The sequence below is a fragment of the Physella acuta genome, unplaced genomic scaffold (assembly GCF_028476545.2).
Source record: "Physella acuta isolate Inbredline_101_S28 unplaced genomic scaffold, ASM2847654v3 ptg000158l, whole genome shotgun sequence".
NCBI classification, from domain to species: Eukaryota; Metazoa; Mollusca; class Gastropoda; family Physidae; genus Physella; species Physella acuta.
In genome coordinates, this window is record NW_026731677.1 from 128,444 (window position 1) to 148,368 (window position 19,925).

Sequence of the window (19,925 nt, forward strand, 5' to 3'; positions counted from 1 at the left end):
AAAAAAACCAAGCATACGTATACGAGTAAGAGTGTGTGTATATGTATATCTCTATATAGCACCTTCTAATCTGCTATTGCTTCGCTTATGCCGTCGCCGTCGCTTCACCCTCATACAAGTGAACTATGTTCAGTACATTGTCAAGGCTGTGATTATCTCTAGAATAAGACTTCAATCCTTTAAGCAAATACATGCGGGTACGGAACATCCATGTTGTTAAATGGCCCGTAGAAGATCAAGATGAATCTAAAATTAAACTTTTTGTATGCTACTGTTAAGCTTCTACGCAAACATGTAATTTTTTGTTGTTCAAAAACTATATTTTTGTGAACACAAAAATATTCTACCCGTTTGAGATTAGGATAAACAAGTACGGGTTATATCTTTTTTATGTTTTGCACAAGACAGAGGCGTAGCAAGAGTTAGTGGCAGTGTTTCTTCCAGACTTTTTTCTCCGGGGGGGGGGGGGGGGGCACTTGAAATTTTCGGGGGGGGGGCGACTTTCTTTGGGGGGGCGGGGCGGACACTGTTAAAAGTATTTATTTTCTATATAAGTTATATAAATTTCATTTCGTTCGGGGGGGGGGGGGGGGCGGTTAAAAGGATTCGGGGGGCTTCGACCCCCCCCCCGAAGAGATACCTGGAAGAAACTCTGGTTGCGGGGGGGGCGGGGGGGCGGACCGCACCGGGTGACACTATATATGGGGAGGGTGACACCAAGGCAAAAAAAATAGCAAAATATATACAGAAGAATGATAGTTCCGCTTAATTAAATGATCAATTAGAGTGAATTAAATAGTCTTTTAAGAGCAAAATGGACAAGTGGAGGGGGTAACCCCATGAGCTAAACCTGCTAATGATAAAGAAAACGTGCAACATCCAGCTGAATTTATAACCGAATATAGATACATATCGTTAGTATTGTCTGAGCACAGTTTCAAGCAATCCAGGGGGGGGGGGGTGGGGGGGGCGTGACGGGGGAGGGGGGAGAGAATTACATCAATTCAACGTTGCAATATATATGCCTGAGAAAAACGGTTTGGTTAAGAATCGTAATAACCTATGAAAATCGGTGTATGGGGTGGGGGAGAGGTAAAAATTAAATACAGCTAGGAGAAAAATATTTGAATACATATACACATACAAATATATATATATATATATATATATATATATATATATATATATATATATATATATATATATATATATATATATATATATATATATATATATATTTCTTACTGGTGGGTGGCAACGTGACACCCGACCTCGCTACGCCACTGACTCAAGATAAGGTCACGTAAATGATGTTTGTAAGAGTTTCTTTCGGCGCCAATGTGGGGCTGTCAATTTTGTCCATCAGCTTAATATTTTAATTTTATTTTAAAAATATATTTGAATATATATTTGAATATATATATATATATATATATATATATATATATATATATATATATATATATATATATATATATATACCATAAATAATAAAGCAATATATTATGTTTTTCTGTTTGTCTTTCAATCATTACTACATCTTTCATCCGACCGTAATGAAACTTTGGGAAATTGTTGAGAATACTCCTGGGGAAGTTTGTGCGAATAGAAGGTTGGCATCCCGACAGCTCGCGGTTCGATTGTTCTCTATTTACAGTATATAAAAAATAATAGTCGGATGTGGTTAGACACCGTTCATCCAAACGCCAACTTTGGTGAGCTGATGAGAATAGTCCTGAATGAGGTTTACATGACATGAGTCAACTTTTTTCCTGTTTAATTTAAAATGTCTTGTGTACAAAGCCTTAAAAAAAGGCTGAAAATAATGTTAAAATACTACAGTAATTTTTTTCCCAATTTTAAAATTTGGTGAACGTTGAAAAATACGGCCGAGACTAAATGAGTTTTCTAGGAAATTTGTTTTAACCAGGTTAAAAAGGTTTAATATTATATTGGTTTAAGCATTTTTGCAGACTGCTGAGTCTCTATATTGTTATGTTTGACAGTCTTCAAAGTGTTTATTATTTAAGGTATTTTGTGTAAAATTCTTTTAAATAATTTATATTTTAAAAATGTGTGTGAAAGCTTTTGAATTTTTTATATTTAAAATATTTTGTAGACAAGGCTCTCAAGTGCATTATGTTACGTTATGTCTTATTAGTTATTGTTACATCCGTTGTATATTATATATCGTAGTAATGTCCCTTGAATGTTCAGTCTCTTAGTGTGTGTGTGCCAAGTGAGTATCAAGGTAACTTAGAATGTAGCTGGAGACAAGACGTGTCGTCTAGTGTGATGAATAAAGTTCTGAAGTGAAGTGAAGAAGACTTTTCTTACTCTAAGTGGGAGGAATCAAGTAATGTTACTTTCTAAATCTAAAATATTTCTCTGAGCCTTAATGAGAAATTGTCCATGGTTAAAATAGTTTGCCCTAATAGTGAGGTTATTATTTTCGAATGTTTGTGAAGATGTTTAAGGTTGAAACTTTTATTTTGGAATGTTTGTGAAGTTTTATCAACTTGAAACTTTTATCTTGCTCAGCGTGTTAAACTTTTGTTTGAAATAATTTTCAAGTGTTTGTTTTTGTTTGATACCAAACCAGACAAACAACAGTCGCACACGTTCATTGAATGTATATCTATAAAACATCTAATCAGGGCTGGTCTAGCTCTGTCCAAGAGGACCTGGAAATTTAAAAAAACCTAATATTTATCCTCAGCTTCATTGAAATTCACGCAACAAATTAAAAAATAAATCGTAGTGTAACACCGGCTCAGCGGGGATGTGGTGTGATGTCACCCACTTAGGTGTAGTGTTTTTAAGGGATTACCCTAAGAGATAATACACAAACGATCAATGACGCTTTTGTTGATAGATCCTGACTTTACTGCATATACGGCAAATCCGTATACGGCAAATCCATTTACAGTAGTTGTACAGTAATGTACAGTATATAGCCCTACAACAAATGTAAACAAACAATAAGTTTCATTTCTGAATACACCACCACATGTGGGCTATAGCATAAATATACGGGTGTCATACAATAGAATGTTTTCGGCCAGTATTCAATACAGTCAACAAGTATTATAAATATATATACTAACTAGTCCGCAACATGCGGCACTAGTCTGATAATAAAACATAAATATTTCATTAGGTCTACATAACCAAGTTAAACAACTGAACGGTCCATGTCATCCGCAGCTTGGGGTTTGAATGCCGCGGACACAGGTACAACTACCCAGAGTCCCAGAGGTCACATGACATGGGAACACGGAGACATTGCTCACAGAAGAGCAATAAAAAATACATCAACATTTGCGGTCCCACATGAGCCGCAACCAAATAAATTACAAATCATACCTTATGACTGGTAACCCATGGTATATGTTATAGGCCTATAGCCCTCCTCAAAAATAAATGTAAAATGGGTATAATTAAACATTTACATTTACAACTCACAATAATCATAAATAGTAGTACTTTAACAATTACAGTACAGTAGTACATACATTATAGTTCTGAACACTCAAATATTTCTCAATATAAAATGGTAGAAGCTCTGATGTTGACACTGGTCACCACTTGATGCGCGAGGTTGAGTCGCTCCACTGGTCGTAGCAGACGGGTTGACCTCCGCAGCTGCTCTGGTGGTTCTGGGTTCATGAATGAGTCATCCGCGTCTGATGCGTTGTGGGGCTGGCCTGACAATCACCTGGTCCAGGTATAGGGCTGGCCTGAAAATCACCTGTTGCTGCACTTGCCAGGCGACCACTTCTGGCACGAAAGGAGTAGTCGGGTTGGGACCACCTTGACGTCCAGTCGCCTTCTCCGTCTGGTTCATTTGACCTATCTTTCCTCCGTTGTTCCTATCAATATTTTGCCAGCATTCCAACTGGCACAATGAAGTTTCAGTGCGATTTCCGACATTGCCTTTTCTTGTCTTCTCCCCCTTCACTGACATTCCAACTTGCACAAGGGAGGTTCTATGCAATGTCCGCCATTGCCCTTTTCCTGTATCCTCCTGCACGGTGTACACTGGCACGTCCTGAAAAACTCAGTGTCCTAGCTACAGTTTTCGCTGTCTGGTCTTTGGTGCACACCTCCACGGCAAAACTACGTGAAATAGTCTAGCATCACTAGAACATTTTGTTTGTGACCTTCTGCTTCAAGAGTTAAATAGTCTATTGACAGCAGTTCTAACGGAAACAAAGTGGTTATTGTCTGCTTTTTGGGCTGGTGCATCCCTCCTTAGACATCCCCCACGTGTCTTGATTTTCTTTCAAGGTCTCGAAACAGATGTGGCCAGTAGAACCGCATACGAGCATATTTAATCGCATGGTCTAGTTGGGTGTTAAATACGACTTCATATACCCCTTGCATTGCTTTTTTCCGATGTTACCTAGGGATAACTAGTTGAAATCTACTTCCTAATTCATCATCTACTACTTTGAATATTAGATCCCATCTTTCATTACTCGTTTCTTTTATTCCCTGTTAAATGCTCTTTCATCTGGTGTACTGTCTGCTGACAGTTCTCACTTGCCTCCTTGTTCTACATCAGGGGCCCCCAACCCTGTGCCCGCGGGCGCCATGGCGCCTGCTGAACGATTCGTATGTGCCCGCCTCTCACTATTCGACAGAGACAGAATTTTTTTCATAAACATTTTAAAATATGATTTATTTTAATTCATTTGTTACAGTTTTAATTTTTTTACTGCCTAGGTTTATTAAATATGTACGATACTTGTCCTAACTTGTCTAGCGGCGAGCCAGACTGCACTATTTACGCTAGTCTTAAACGGCTAGTGCCATTTGCACATCACACCTTGTACACGCAGAAAACCCGAAGTGAACGAATGGAACGAACTGATCCGATAAACGCCGAAGGCGCCAAATCACAAGGCACATAACTCTGATTGCTTCGGCGATCATCGGCTCACGTAAGGTTTTCCGCGTGTACATGGAGTGATGTGCAAAAAGCATTCCCCGCCTGGAACCGCGTTGTTGTCATTGTGATTGCTGCCCTGTTCGGGTCGCGACAGTTACATAGGAACTTTTAACACTGACTGGGAGGAATCATATTGTTTCGATAATTTGAAAAATAAATGCGTTTGTTTGTTGTGTGTTAGTAGCATTGCAGTGCCGAAAAAACAAAACGGTGAACGACACTTTCAGACAAATCATGGCACTTTTAATGTGAATTATCCTCTTAAATCTGAAGTAAGAAAGAAAAACAATTGTAATCTAAAATTAAGTCTAACAGCACAACAGACTGTTTTTACTAGACATGTGGAAAATTCTAAAAAGGCCACTATTGCTTCTTTCAAAATATCTCACATGCTCGCAAAAAAGAAGAAACCTTTCATTGATGGTGAGTTGTTTAAGGAACTATTTTTGACTGGTGCCGATTGTTTGATTGATGGATTTTCTGACAAACGTGAGATTGTCTCAGCAATACAAGACTTACAGTTGTCAAATAACACAGTCACAAGAAAAATACATGCAAATTCAACAGACATACAAACTCAGTTAAAAACTGACTTTGAAATATGTGATTAGTTCTCGCTACAATTTGATGAGTCAACAGATATATTAGACACCGCACAGTTAGCAGTTATGGTGAGAATGGTGTTTAATAACTTCACAGTAAAAGAGGATATGTTACAAATATTACCTATGAAAGGACAGACAATGGGTGAGGATATTTATAATACATTCAAAACATACGCCAAGTCAATAAATATGCCTTTGCACAAGCTGTCTGCAATAACCACTGATGGGGCGCCAGTAATGATGGGTAAAAACAAAGGATTTATTGCCCTCTGCATGAAGGATGATTCATTTTCAAACTTCATGTTCTACCATTGTATTATCCACCAGGAAGCTCTGTGTTGTAAAATTTTTAAACACGTCATGAAAATAGTTACAAAAATAATCAATCTATTCGAGCAGCCCCTTTGCAACACCGACTTTTCAAGGCCCTGATAGAAGGTACTGAAGATAAAGAACATGATCTTATTCTGCATACTGAAGTACGTTGGCTCAGTAAAGGAAATGTTCTTACAAGATTTGTGAGTTTAATTGAAGAAATAAAAACATTTATTAACGATAGAAAGGAAAATTATGATGAACTAGCTGGCTCTGGCTGGCTGATTGATTTGGGATTTCTCACAGACATCATGGAAAAATTGAATTCTTTAAATTTGGAGTTGCAGGGTAAAGACAAAAGCTTAGCTGAAATGATAAGTTCTGTAAAGTCATGTAAAGCTAAATTTGATATGTTTATATCACATCTGCAGATACATTCTCTTGTGCATTTCGCAAGCTTTCTCCAATGATATAAAGAAGTTTAAAGCTACTAAAAAGGCTTAAAATAAATAAAAAGTTCATCGGGACTAATAATAATATACAAGAAAACAATCTGAAAGCTTTGAAATCAATGTTTAATTTAAAACTCTGTTGATTAATAACAAGTTACAATTTTATTTAACCTGGTCAAGCGGATCATCAGAGTTAATCGCTCTTTCACAAAGGAACTTGTAATTATTATTTGGTGGATCTGGCATGTCATTCATTCTATAGCCGTACACCTTAGCAATGGATAGATAATCTTCAACACCTAGATGGTTGTCTGGATTTTCGCTTGACCACGCTTTATACTTGACCGGTTCATTGTTTGGGAAGACCCAATTGTTTTCCGTAATCGCGTCAGATCCAGAAAGCAGAAGATATTCAGTTTTGGAATTCCTGGCAATGTCTTGCACAAACTTGAACTCACTTTCGTCATTGACCTCTACTAGGTACATGCCGCATATTGAACATATATTTAGAGCTTGTTGTGCGTTTACGTAGTAAAATTTGGAGAGAAAATACTTGCTTTCATTGTGAGGCCCCATATATTCCAGCATTGAACACATAGATGGCTCTCCAGAATCACTAGTAGAAGCTGTGTAAGAATATAGATATTATAGAAAACACTGTTAAAATAACACATGACTAAAAGTACTCAGTCGTATTCGTTTGTAAAATTTAGAATTATACCATTATTTCCAATTTATAGACTTTAAAGAAGTTAAAAGTGATTAAAATATCGAACAAGCTTGTTCAGAGAAATACTGTCAATGTCTGTCTACGGTGTATTCTAGGGGTAAAACTGGAGCTTTCTAACGGAAAGTCACGAGTAAAGTAACTCTTTACTGTAGGTTGTGGCCTACTCGAGCTCCCCGCCCCCCCCCACCTTCCACATTTCCAGATGGCGCACTACAATCAAGGGGAGGAAACAAATGTCTGTTTCTGGCTGCTGGCAACATGCATTAGCCAATTCTTCCATTTTTTCCAGTCTATTTATGATAACCATTGCTTAAGCGACTGTGTACGAGTGTGATCCCCCCTCCATCCAACCCCTCCAATAATGAAACATGCACTCAAGACCTTAGGTTGTCTCATAACAGAACTACCTCCGTATACTGTGATGCTTGCTATGTCTATGAGAGGGGGGGGTGAAATTCTGTTGTAAACCTAAGTGATACCAGAGGAACAGGACGTTTTCGCTATACTTGAAAGAACGCGGGTGTCCCAAGGTAGTTTCCCGAACGGACACTTGATAGTGGCTTTGGGACTTTTGTCCCATTCGGGAACTTACCAAAGCCGGAAGAGGGACTAAAGCATTACGACATGTGTAACTTACCAAGGCCGGAGAAAGTCCTAAAACATTACGACATGTGGAACTTACCAAAGCCGGAGAAGGCGTGAAGCAACAGAGCGGTGAACAGCAACATGTTGGTCGAATCTCTTCAGGAACAGCCGAGAGGGTGTATCCTAATGGCTGTGTGTACCGTGTTTTATTGTTTTGTTATACAAATATGTGTGGTCTTTCTGTGATTTAGAAAACGGTTTTTTTTAAAAATATGTATATAAAAATAATAGGCGAAGTCAATGGCGAAGCCCATATGAAGTTATTAAAAACATAAAGGGTGCAAAAAAAGATTACAAAATTAAATATAAATGTCTTAGTTGGAGCAATCTAGACAAGACTATATTATATAGAAAGTAAAAGATATAAATGGATTGACAGTTTTACAAATCTAAACGAGTGAAGAAATAGTCCGTAACGCCTTTGCACCTATTTTATCGAGTTTCGCAAATAACTTTTGAAGGATTATCCTGACAGTAATTTCTTTAAAACCAAAGGATTATGAATCTGATGGTATTCCTAGCTATAATCCGTTTTATCGCTGTTTGTAACAAATCTACACCCGTATGATATCTTGTTTCGAGCTTCTCAACCAGCACATTTCAGTATGAAGGCTTTAAAATTCAAACAAGTACAAATTTAGGATAGCTGCATTGATCTGCCGCTGACAATTTAAGAACTGAAATAACTCATTGATTCCTTCATGTATTTGCAAATAGAATTGGAGTCTCATCCTAGAGATAAGCAGATACCCATACGGAGCCTATTGAAAGAGTATGTGGCGATGTAATGGCGTTGTTAAGGAGTAATACGTGGCATATTTGTTGTAGAAAAGTATAAAAATAATAATTTAAACGTGTTGTAAAAGATTGTTCACACATATATGCCGTCATATACCCTTAAGAAAATACACACACACACACACACATACATATATATATATATATAAATATATATATATATATATATATATATATATATATATATATATATATATATATATATATATATAGTAGACGTATAACAAAAAAGATGATAGCAGTTGCAGAAAGTTTAGTATGCCTCAGTCTATTTCTAGTATGTTTTGCAGAAAATCGGACAAGCTAATATATATATATATATATATATATATATATATATATATATATATATATATATATATATATATATATATATATATATATATATATATATGTGTGTGTGTGTGTGTGTGTGTGTGTGTATGTGTTTGTGTTTCAAATAAAGACCAAAGTGCGATCCATGCGTGCATTGATTGGCCTTTGTGCGAGTTGGCCGCTTCTCGTGGGTTATGTACAAAGAGTTTTTACCTGACAGACTTTTTGTACATTGGTAGGCTAAAGCGCGCATAGGCCTGGACGCCCTGACTAAGATTTAGTCTACGCTGTGATGGAGTTTTAATAATTCTGGCTGCTTTTTCACTGTGAGTAATGTAATGCTCGGCTTGTGTCTGTATAGCATTCTATATGAGATGCGACTTAGAGAAAAATGGTCCTTAGAACATAAGGCGGTGACTGTGTACTATAAGACTGTGAGTGTGTGCGTATTTAAGGAAATCTTTGACACCCCAGTCCCTCCTCTACCAGAGACTCAAACTAATATCAGCCCTTGTCTTCGGCTACTTTGTCTCATATATTATTAATTTTGGATCAATTTTGAAATTACAGAACAAGTCCTCGCATCACATATATTTGTACAACAATACTATAAAACCCAGCCAACACAGCCATTAGAATACACCCTCTCGGCTGTTCCTGAAGAGATTCGACAAACATGTTGCTGTCAGAATTTCTTCCAGGCATCTCTTTCCCCATCAAAGGAAGTCTACCGCCCCCCCCCCCCCCGAACGAGAAAGGATTTATATAGTCAACATATACTTTTACTAGTGTACGCTCCCCGGAAATGTAGACCCCTCCACCCCTCGAAAATATTAAGTGCTTCCCCCCCCCCCCCCCCCCCGTGGAAAAAATCTTGAAGGAACACTGGTTGCTTTTCATCGCTCTGTTGCTTCACGTCTTCTCCGGCTTTGGTAAGTTCCACATGTCGTAATGTTTTAGGACCTTCTCCGGCTTTGATAAGTTCTTGCTCAGCGTGTTAAACTTTTGTTTGAAATCATTTTCAAGTGTTCTTTTTTTTCGGTTTGATACCAAACCAGACAAACAACAGTCGCTACATAACTGAACGGTCCTTGTCATCCGCAGCTTGGGGTTTGAATGTCGCGGATACACTTACAACTACCCAGAGTCCCAGAGGTCACATAAAATGGGAATACGGGGAACTTTGCTCACAGAAAAGCATAAAAAATACATCAACAAATGCGATCCCACATGAACCGCAACCAAATAAATTACAAATCATACCCCCTGACTGGTAACCCATGGTATGTGTTACAAAGCTCTCCTCACAAATAAATGAATAATGGGTATACTTAAACATTTACATTTACAACTCACAATAATCATAAATAGTAGTACTTTAACAATTACAGTACAGTAGTACATACATTATAGTTCTGAACACTCAAACATTTCTCCATATAAAATGGTAGAAGCTCTTGTGTTGGCACTGGTCACCACTTGATGCGCCAGGTTGAGTCGCTCCACTGGTCGTCGCAGACGGGTTGACCTCCGCAGCTGCTCTGGTGGTTCTGGGTTCATCAATGAGTCATACGCGTCCGATGCGTCGTCCTCCGCATCCATCTCGTCCAGGTGTGGGGCTGGCCTGACAATCACAGGGTCCAGGTGTGGGGCTGGCCTGACAATCACCTGGTCAGGTGTAGGGCTGACCTGACAATCACATGGTCCAGGTGTAGGACTGACCTGACAATCACCTGGTCCAGGTGTGGGGCTGGCCTGACAATCACAGGGTCCAGGTGTGGGGCTGACCTGACAATCACATGGTCCAGGTGTGGGGCTGACCTGACAATCACATGGTCCAGGTGTGGGGCTGGCCTGACAATCACATGGTCCAGGTGTGGGGCTGGCCTGACAATCACCTGGACAGGTGTGGGGCTGGCCTGACAATCACATGGTCCAGGTGTGGGGCTAGCCTGACAATCACCTGGCCAGGTGTGGGGCTGGCCTGACAATCACCTGGTCCAGGTGTGGGGCTGGCCTGACAATCACAGGGTCCAGGTGTGGGGCTGGCCTGACAATCACCTGGCCAAGTGTAGGGCTGACCTGACAATCACATGGTCCAGGTGTAGGGCTGACCTGACAATCACTTGGTCCAGGTGTGGGGCTGGCCTGACAATCACCTGGACAGGTGTGGGACTGGTCTGACAACCACCTGTTCCTGCACTTCCCGGGCGACCACTTTTGGCACGAAAGGCGTTGCCTCGGGTCGGAGTAGTCGGGTTGGGACCACCTTGACGTCCAGTTCGTCGCCTTCTCCGTGTGTTTCATTTGACTATCTTTCTTCCGCTTTTCCTACCCTTATTTTGCCAACATCCATATCTAGCATTCCAACTGGCACAAGGAAGTTTAAGTGCAATGTCTGACATTATCCTTTTTCTGTATCCTCTGTAGTTTTTTTTCTGTAGTTTGCCTCCTTGTTCTACATCAGGGGTCTCCGATCTACGGCCCGCGGACCGGATGCGGCCGGATGCGGCCCACGAGGTCCTTTCATCCGGCCCGCCGATTTGTCCTCAGAAAAAAATATTTCTTGTAGGGGGCTGAGAAACTTTGTCCAGAAAATTTAAAACAATTTGAAAATTGTAGCGTTGGGTGCAACTACAGTTACAAACCGTGTTGCAGACATTGGATGAAAACAATAAGACTCAAATAGCGAAAAATGCAAGCAAGTTTCGCTATTTTTCAATTACAATGGATCAGTCGCTGGACAGCCGTTCCACCTCTGAACTTCTTGTGTTTATTGTGAAGACATCAACATAACACAAGAGTTGGCTTCCTCACATAGCATGTATGATACTGTATTACACATGTCGTAATGTTTTACGACATGTGGAACTTACCGAAGCAGACCCTAAAACAATGCCCAGGTTAAGGCAATATATTACTTTTCCAAATAAATTTATTAACCCTAACCACACAAAAACCCCAATCAGAACCAAACAATCTCACAAATACAAATACAAACATAAAAATAAACGCAAACGCAAAACCGAAAACAAAAATGCGGGAAAGGGGGGAGGCAGTTACCGCGGCAATTTTCTAAAATAATTCAAGTTATTTTTTAAACCTTTCAAACAATTGAAACGTTCGTTTCAAAAGAATTAGTTCTAGGTCCAGGTTGCAGTTTTTCGTTAGCATATTGGTATGAAGATAATGCACGTTATCTCTGGAATCTAATACTAAGCCACCACGCTATCACTCTCTCACAAAATTTCAAGTTTGAAAAATAATGGGTTTGCTATGGATGCTTCAAATCTTGTTTGCCATTTTTTCTCTTGAAATAAATAAACGTTTGTATAATAACCACCAAAGCAACAACAAACACACTGACACAAAATATCAACAAAACAAACAATAACAAAAACATACAGACACACAACAAAAATTGTTCATTGCGACTAATAATAACACATCAAACAATGTTCAGAAAGCTTTGAAATCAATGTTTAATTTAGAACTCTGTTGATTGACCCCAAGTTACAATTTTATTTAACCTGGTCAAGCGGATCATCAGAGTTAATCTCCCTTTCACAAAGAAAGTTGAAAATTGTACTTGGTGGAGACAAAATGTCATTCACTTTATAGCCGCTAGGCCGATGAATAGCTATGCGATTTTCTGTACCTCCAGAGTTGTTTGGTTCACCACTCCCCCATTCAAAAAACTTGACCGGTTTATTGTCTGGGAAGACCCAATTGCCGTCCTTAATCGCGTCAGACCCAGACAGCAGAAGATTTTCAGTTTTGGAATTCCTGGCAATGTTTTGCACAAATAGTAGTCAAAGTCAATGGCGTATCCTATATGGAATTATAACAAGGCGAATGGGGCGAAAAATGATTAGAACATCAAATATAAATGTCTTTGTTTAAGCCATCTAAACAAGACTAAAAATTACATACAATTTAAAAGTATTTTTGTACAAATATATGTGGTGTTTCTGTGATTCAGATAGTAGGCGAAACCAATGGCAAAGCCACTGTCGAGTTATTAAAACGGGGCGTGAAACGATTACAAAATAATAACAAAATTAAACATAAATGTCTTAGCTGGAGCCATCTAGACAAGACTATACATTACATAGAAAGCAAAAGATATAATTGGGATGACAATTTTACAAATCTAAACGAGGGCCGAAATAGTCCGTAACGCCTTTGCACCTATTTTATCGCGCTTCGCAAACAACTTTTGAAGGATTATCCTGACAGTAATTTGTTTAAAACCAAAAGATTAAGCATCTGATTGTATTCCTAGCGATAATCCGTTTTATTGTTGTTTGTACAAATCTCCACCTGTATGATATCTTGTTTTTTAACGTATATTTGACCTTCTAGACAAATACGTTTCAGTGTGGAAAAATTTTATTTGTATCTCCCGCTGGCAATAAAAGAACTGAAATGATTCATTGATGCCCTCATGTATGTGCAAATAGAATTGGAGTCTCATCCTAGAGATAAGCACCTAAATACTCCACAAAGCATATTGAAAAAGTATGCGGGGATGTAATGGCGTTGTTATAAACGTGGCATATTTGATGTAGCAAAGTGTGATAATGAGAAATTAAAGGTGTTGTAAAAGTTTGTGCAAACATATATGCCTACACATACGCTTAAGAAAATACATATATACATATATATATATATATATATATATATATATATATATATATATATATATAAATATATATATATATATATATATATATATATATGTATATATATATATATATATATATATATCCACTCAAATCATCCACTATTAAAATTTTGCTGTGAGATATTTTGTCTGAGATATTTTGTCTGAGATCATTTTTCCATGTTATTATTTGTCCTGGTATATTTTGTCCAGGTATCTTTTGTCCGTGAGATCATATGTCCTTGAAATCATTTGTACTGAGATCATTTGTCCTGAGATCATATATATATATATATATATATATATATATATATATATATATATATATATATATATATATATATATATCACCTAATCAAAGATATCATCCAGTATACACACGATAAAAAAACCCAAGCATGTGTATACGAGTTAGCGTATGTGTATATGTATATCTCTATATAGCACCTTCTGAATCTGCCACTGCTCCACTTATGCCACTTATTTTACTCTAAAATAAGACTCCAACCCTTTAAGCAAATACATGCGGGTACGGTACATCTCTGTTGTTAAATGGCCCGCAGAAGATCAAGTTGATTCTAAAATTAAACTGTGTGTATGATACTGTTAAGCTTCTACGCAAACACGTAATTTTTTGTTGTTCAAAAAGGTAAATTGTTCCGTGAACAAAAAGATTCAACGTGGGTTGAGATTTGGGTAAACAAGTACGGGCTATTGCTAGGAATTATCCATATTCTTTTTTGTGCTTTATACAATATCGTCTCGCAAATGCTGTTTATGAGTTTTAATATAGTAGGCACAATGGCCGGCCCCTGCGGTAGTATAATCGGGGGCTGTGTGAGCACCGCACTACGTCTCTAGCATCTGTCCGGTCGCCGAAGTGTGCTCTACCGCACTGTTACACGTGAATACACGTGCCTTCATGAATCTGATCCAAGCGCAGGCATTACATACACTTAAATAACTCAGTTTTAGAAAACAAAGTCACGCGCGCGTATAAGAATATACGATAGGTTACGCATCGATGAAACAGTCCTAATATATTTCATTAGACTTTCTTCTACACCAGCGGCAAAGCGCTTGGACGTGCACGCATATATCCATATAATATATATATATAGTCTTAACGGACTAACGGACTATAAACAACAAACAACAACAACAATTTCTATGAAATTAGCATTAATGTTTAAGTTTAAGCACTCCTCACATCAGCAATCACTAAATAATTAAGTATTCAAATTCTCAAATGCCTTTGAAAACCTAAGCGAAGCTAGGCAGTATGCCTGTTATATATATATATATATATATATATATATATATATATATATATATATATATATATATATATATATATATATACTAGACTACCCGTCATCCCTTGGATAACTGTGGGGTTCAGGGGTCATCCATAAAAAAAATCACGTCTGTCACTTATCGTCACAAAAAACTAGACCCCACATTCAAAAAGATGTTTTTATCTTTTAAAAACACCAAAAACACCGATTTCGGACTATCCCTTCATATACTGACGTCACAGGTGACCTACTCAACTCTACTTCACCTGCCCAGTGTCCCGCCAATTCTCAGACAACATGTTTTTATCGTTTAAAAAAACTATTCCAGCCGAGCATGTCTCTTACCCTTCATATGCTTAGGACAAAGAAACAGATCAACTCTGCTTGGTATCCCGCCAAGGTTCAGATAGGCAACTTTATCATTCACATCTCAAAAAAAAAAGTGACGTGTCTAGAACCCGTGCTACCCGCATGAAAGCCGATTACACTAACAACTTAGCTATTTAACTCGTGACGTCATTTCTTGTTTTTATAGTATAGTTTAATACTTTGAGTCTCCTTATGCAACTTGATTTACGCGCATAGATCTAGATCTAAGTCTAGTAGTAATAACTTTTAAATTAAATTTTATCTTATATTAGCCAATTACATAGCTAAACAAACAAAGATTTATATAAATTAATGAAGGTCTGAAATTATCTAGATCTAGATAGAATTATCTATATCTAGATTCTACGACTGTTTGCTTAAGTCTCTTAAGTCTAGTTTTTGCGTGACTCTTGCTAGATCTAGATCTAATCATTAGACCTATTCTAGCTAGATAGATCCAGATCTAGATAGATAAATCACAAAGATTTATATCAGGTATTTAAGGACTAAAAAATGTATTATGATTATAAAATGGATTGTATTTTTATCTAATTAATCTTTGGTTTGTATATAATTAATCTTTGGTTTGACCTAGATTCTAGGTCTAGATCTATAAATAACTTTCTAGGCCACCTGAAATTTAGATATATAAATAAATTTTAAGCAAATTTAGCGGTATAGAATCCTTGTATGAAACTTTAGTTATGCAAATAGGCCCAAGATCGTGCATTTCAAATTTAATATTATCCCAAATTAGCCTATTCCATAGCTAAACAAACAAAGATTTATATGGAGTAAAATATTAAGGCCTGAAATAGTTTACATCGAGCTAGATCTAGAATTTACGTCTATTTAAGTCTATTTTTGCAAAATTAGCGGTATAGAATCCGCGTATGAATCTTAAGTTACGCAAATAGGACCTAGATTCAGCATTTCCAAATTAACATATTCCATAGCAAAACAAACAAAGATTTATATAAAATAATAAAGGTCTAAAATAGTTTAGTATATAGAAACTCATTATTATCTAAATCTAGATAGAATTATCTATATTCTAGATCTACGACTGGTTTGCTTAAGTCTAGTTTTTTTTTTTTTTTTGGATTGTATTTTTAACTAATAAATCTTTGGTTTGACCTAGATTCTAGATCTAGATCTATAAATAACTTTCTTGGACAGATTGTAGAGCTAGAGAAATTTATTGTAAAACTAAATGAAAAAGACAGTTGAAAATTTATATAAATGTTGGAACGTAATAAAAACAGCAAACGGACGTAACATTAAAACTATAGCCGACAGAAAATTAGTTTAAGAACGAGTTAAACATCTGAATCGGCAATTAAATCTTGCATTGAAGTCGCCATTAAATTGTACTAAAAAGTAAACACATCATGTGACGTCACGAAAAAAAAATGTTCTCTACCTACATACTATTTTACAGCTCTGCACATAGCGCAGTAGTCAATCAGACAAACAAAAAAAAAACATAAATATTCAAACATGTAAACAAACTTGAGTTTTAGCATATATATATATATATATATATATATATATATATATATATATATATATATATATATATATATATATATATATATATATATATACACCAATGCTTGCATTGACTTGCCATTGTGCGAAATGGCCGCTTCTCGTGGTTTATATCCGAAAATTACATAAATGCTTGTTATTAAAACTTTTTTATGCATTTTGTTTTCAGTACTTTAATTACTTTCTCGTATACAGAGTATAGAGAAAGTCTTGAAATAGTGCAAAAAAATCACATGAAATTTTGACAGTTTTCACCGTTTTACTCCTCAGTCCTTCATCACATCCGGGATATAGAGGGCTTATTTTGACCGGGCAAAAATTATAAATCCAGATTTATCAACATTTTGGCGTTTTATGCGTAATGGAGTTGGAAAAACTGGATTATCCAATTCTGTCCGTGTGTCTGTGTGTGTCTGTAAACACGATAACTTGAGTACCGTTACAGCTATGTTGATGAAATTTTATATATAAGTATTTTTTTTCGAAATCGTAGATCCGTATCAACGTTTTATCGATTTCCGATAACCGGAAGTGGAACTTTTTCTACTTTCAACTATTCAAAAGCCTATAACTTGAGTACTATTTCAGATAGAGGAATGAAATTTCACATGTAAATTAAAAATCTAATTCTCTGCCTTCTATCAAATTTTGAGTATTTCCGTCGACTGGAAGTAGTGATTTGCGCTATTTCCGATTTCTCGAAAAAAACGCATGTGAATTTATAAGGTACTAATAATATTCCTCACTATTGTGCACATTTTATTTGGCGTTCACTTGGTGTGCAATTCTTTTTTTCTACGAGATTTTATTCAATTTTAAAAAGTTTAAGTCTTAGTATTTAAAATGGATTAAAAATCATGTCTATATCCCGAGTTGCCATCCCCTGTTGTTTCATATAAGAATATTCGAGAAAGTTTAGGGGAGATCACTCCCGGTTTATTTTTTTTCTTTACAATATAGTTGCATGATTAAAAACTATTGCGCACCAAATGATCATGATAATGCGCGTATAATAGTGCGGGATAGTAGTAGTACGACAAATAGTAGTAAAATACAAAAATTGTTCCCTTTCAATTCATTACCAAATAGTTCTACTTAGAGTATTCATAGAAAATCCAGTCAATAATCATACTAAAAATATACTTTTGTCTTGTGTTTATGTTTGAAAACTGCAAATATGATTTTATAATTGTTGCGATGTTATTAGTTAATAAATTTTACAGTTTATTCATGTTTTATACACTTTTTATTTTTTTGGAAAAATGTCCTACATTGTTGACGGTACTTATAAGTACCAATATATATTTGGACCATTAAAAATTTATAAAAATAAATTGTGCCAAATAAGTGTGTCAAAAGCAACTTAATAACAAATTGTTTAAAAAAAATTCATTCGTAACTTAATTCCGTATATAAAGGGTTAATATGGCGAGAAAAGATACAGCGAGACTTAATATAGCGAGGATTAATGTATCAAGACTTAATGGTCACCGAGAAAGTAAATCTCAATCACAATTTTCATGATAGTAATTTTTCGACTCCTTAAAAAAGCCGATGAGAGAAATCCCTTCATATTTCACTAAATAGTGTTTTAATTCCTATAATTTTAATTGACAAAAAAAACTGCCGATATTTTCAGCCAAACCGTTACTAACCATACTTACTATACCGATTAGACAGTAGAGTAACGTTTATTTTTAAGATTGTGTCTCAAGAATATTTTATCTACAGTAACACGTGTTCAATAAAACTTTAAAACTCTTCATCATAAACATTAAGAAAACTATTTTAAAAATCGTCAACGTAAACATTTTAAATTTAAAAAAAAAACGTCAAATAAAAATCGGAGATATGTTTTAAAATCATTTTTTTAATCAGAGCCTATGATGGATAACATGTTTTATTTCATCTATCTTGATCCACCACGTCCTTTGACAAACATGTGTTTTGATCAACCACATTTTTCACACAAGAATTTATAACCACCGCGATTACCATAAAATACATCATTCATTTGGTAGTTGTAGGGCCGATACAGGGTTAGATAATCTTCTCCCCCGCCATAGTTGTCAGGGTTTCCTTTATACCAGTCTAAAAACTTGACCGGTTCCTTACTGAACTGGAAGGTCCATGTACCTTCCTGGGCCATGTCAGTTCCAGAAATCAGCAGACCTTCAGGGTTAGCTTTTCTGGCAAGGTCCTGGACAAACTTGTATTCGCCTGCGTCGTTGACCTCCACCAAGTACATGCCGTAGGACAAACAAACACTTTGAGCTTGGTCAGCGTTTAAGTAGAAAGACTTGGAGAGGTAATACGTGTGTCCGTTGTAAGTTGCAGGGGGGTCAAACAGATCACCGATTGGAGTTGAGTATCCATAGTCACAACCAGAAACTGTAAAAGTAGGGGATCACATATCGAATAGCATAGAAAGTAATACAAGGAACATATAGGCGTATAAGTACACATATTAAAATATAATTTGTAATTATAAAAATCTATTTTAATTTTGAAAAAATAAAAGCAAAATTTTACTTTGGAGTAATTAAGGGCTGATATAATTGACTCCGTGATCTAGTAGTAGTACGCGCGCTCACTATCATCATGGAGTATGGGTGGGTTATGTCGTTCTAAATCATTACGACCTCTGGAACTTACCAGAGAGACGGCCCTAAAACATTTCGACATGTTGAACTTACCAAAGCCAGAGAACGCGCTAAAACATTACGACATGTTGAACTTACCAAAGCCGGAGAAGGTTCTAAAACATTACGACATGTTGAACTACCAAAGCCGGAGAAGGTCCTAAAACATTACGACATCTGGAACTTACCAAAGCCGGATATAGCGTGAAGTAACAGAGCGGTGAACAGCAGCATGTTGGTCGAATCTCTTCAGGAACAGCCGAGAGGGTGTATCCTAAAGGCTGTGAGGGCTGGGTTTTATAGCGTTGTAGCAAATTAAGTATGAATTATTCATACAATTAACGTGTGCAACCGCTGGTTTCTCATTGTGTCTAAACTAAAACTGAAACACTTTAAAAATCAGTCTACCGTATAGGTAACAGATTGCTTGGCCAAGAGAAAAAGGTTTAATCGAACAAAATTAACATGATGGCCAAGGAAAATACTCTAACCATATAAAATCTAACAGAATGGCCAAGAAGCGGTTTCTTAAAGTATTTAGTATAAAGGCTTGATCAACGAATTCCAAAATGTTTTCACTTACAC

At 36.6% G+C, this 19,925-nt stretch overlaps 2 protein-coding genes across 2 annotated transcripts; both read right to left on the minus strand.

Moving 5' to 3' along the window:
• Positions 1-6,438: 6,438 nt before the first annotated feature.
• On the minus strand, positions 6,439-8,153 carry LOC131935780 (uncharacterized). The gene is made up of 3 exons (XM_059292427.1): positions 8,087-8,153; positions 7,739-7,881; positions 6,439-6,952 (listed from the first exon to the last, which is right to left on the minus strand). Exons 2-3 carry the CDS (start codon positions 7,782-7,784, stop codon positions 6,489-6,491), a joined length of 510 nt encoding a protein of 169 aa, XP_059148410.1. The 5' UTR covers positions 7,785-7,881; positions 8,087-8,153; the 3' UTR covers positions 6,439-6,488.
• A 10,402-nt stretch (positions 8,154-18,555) lies between these two features.
• Positions 18,556-19,661, minus strand: LOC131935781 (ladderlectin-like). The gene is made up of 2 exons (XM_059292428.1): positions 19,529-19,661; positions 18,556-19,089 (listed from the first exon to the last, which is right to left on the minus strand). Exons 1-2 carry the CDS (start codon positions 19,572-19,574, stop codon positions 18,650-18,652), a joined length of 486 nt encoding a protein of 161 aa, XP_059148411.1. The 5' UTR covers positions 19,575-19,661; the 3' UTR covers positions 18,556-18,649.
• Positions 19,662-19,925: the final 264 nt, after the last annotated feature.

Excerpts from the sequence above, each read along its gene's own strand:
- LOC131935780 (XM_059292427.1), bottom strand. The coding sequence starts at position 7,784 with ATGTTGCTGTTCACCGCTCTGTTGCTTCACGCCTTCTCCGGCTTTG. Across the intron at positions 6,953-7,738 it reads TCACGCCTTCTCCGGCTTTG|CTTCTACTAGTGATTCTGGA; the intron begins GTAAGTTCCACA and ends ATTCTTACACAG.
- LOC131935781 (XM_059292428.1), bottom strand. The coding sequence starts at position 19,574 with ATGCTGCTGTTCACCGCTCTGTTACTTCACGCTATATCCGGCTTTG. Across the intron at positions 19,090-19,528 it reads TCACGCTATATCCGGCTTTG|TTTCTGGTTGTGACTATGGA; the intron begins GTAAGTTCCAGA and ends CTACTTTTACAG.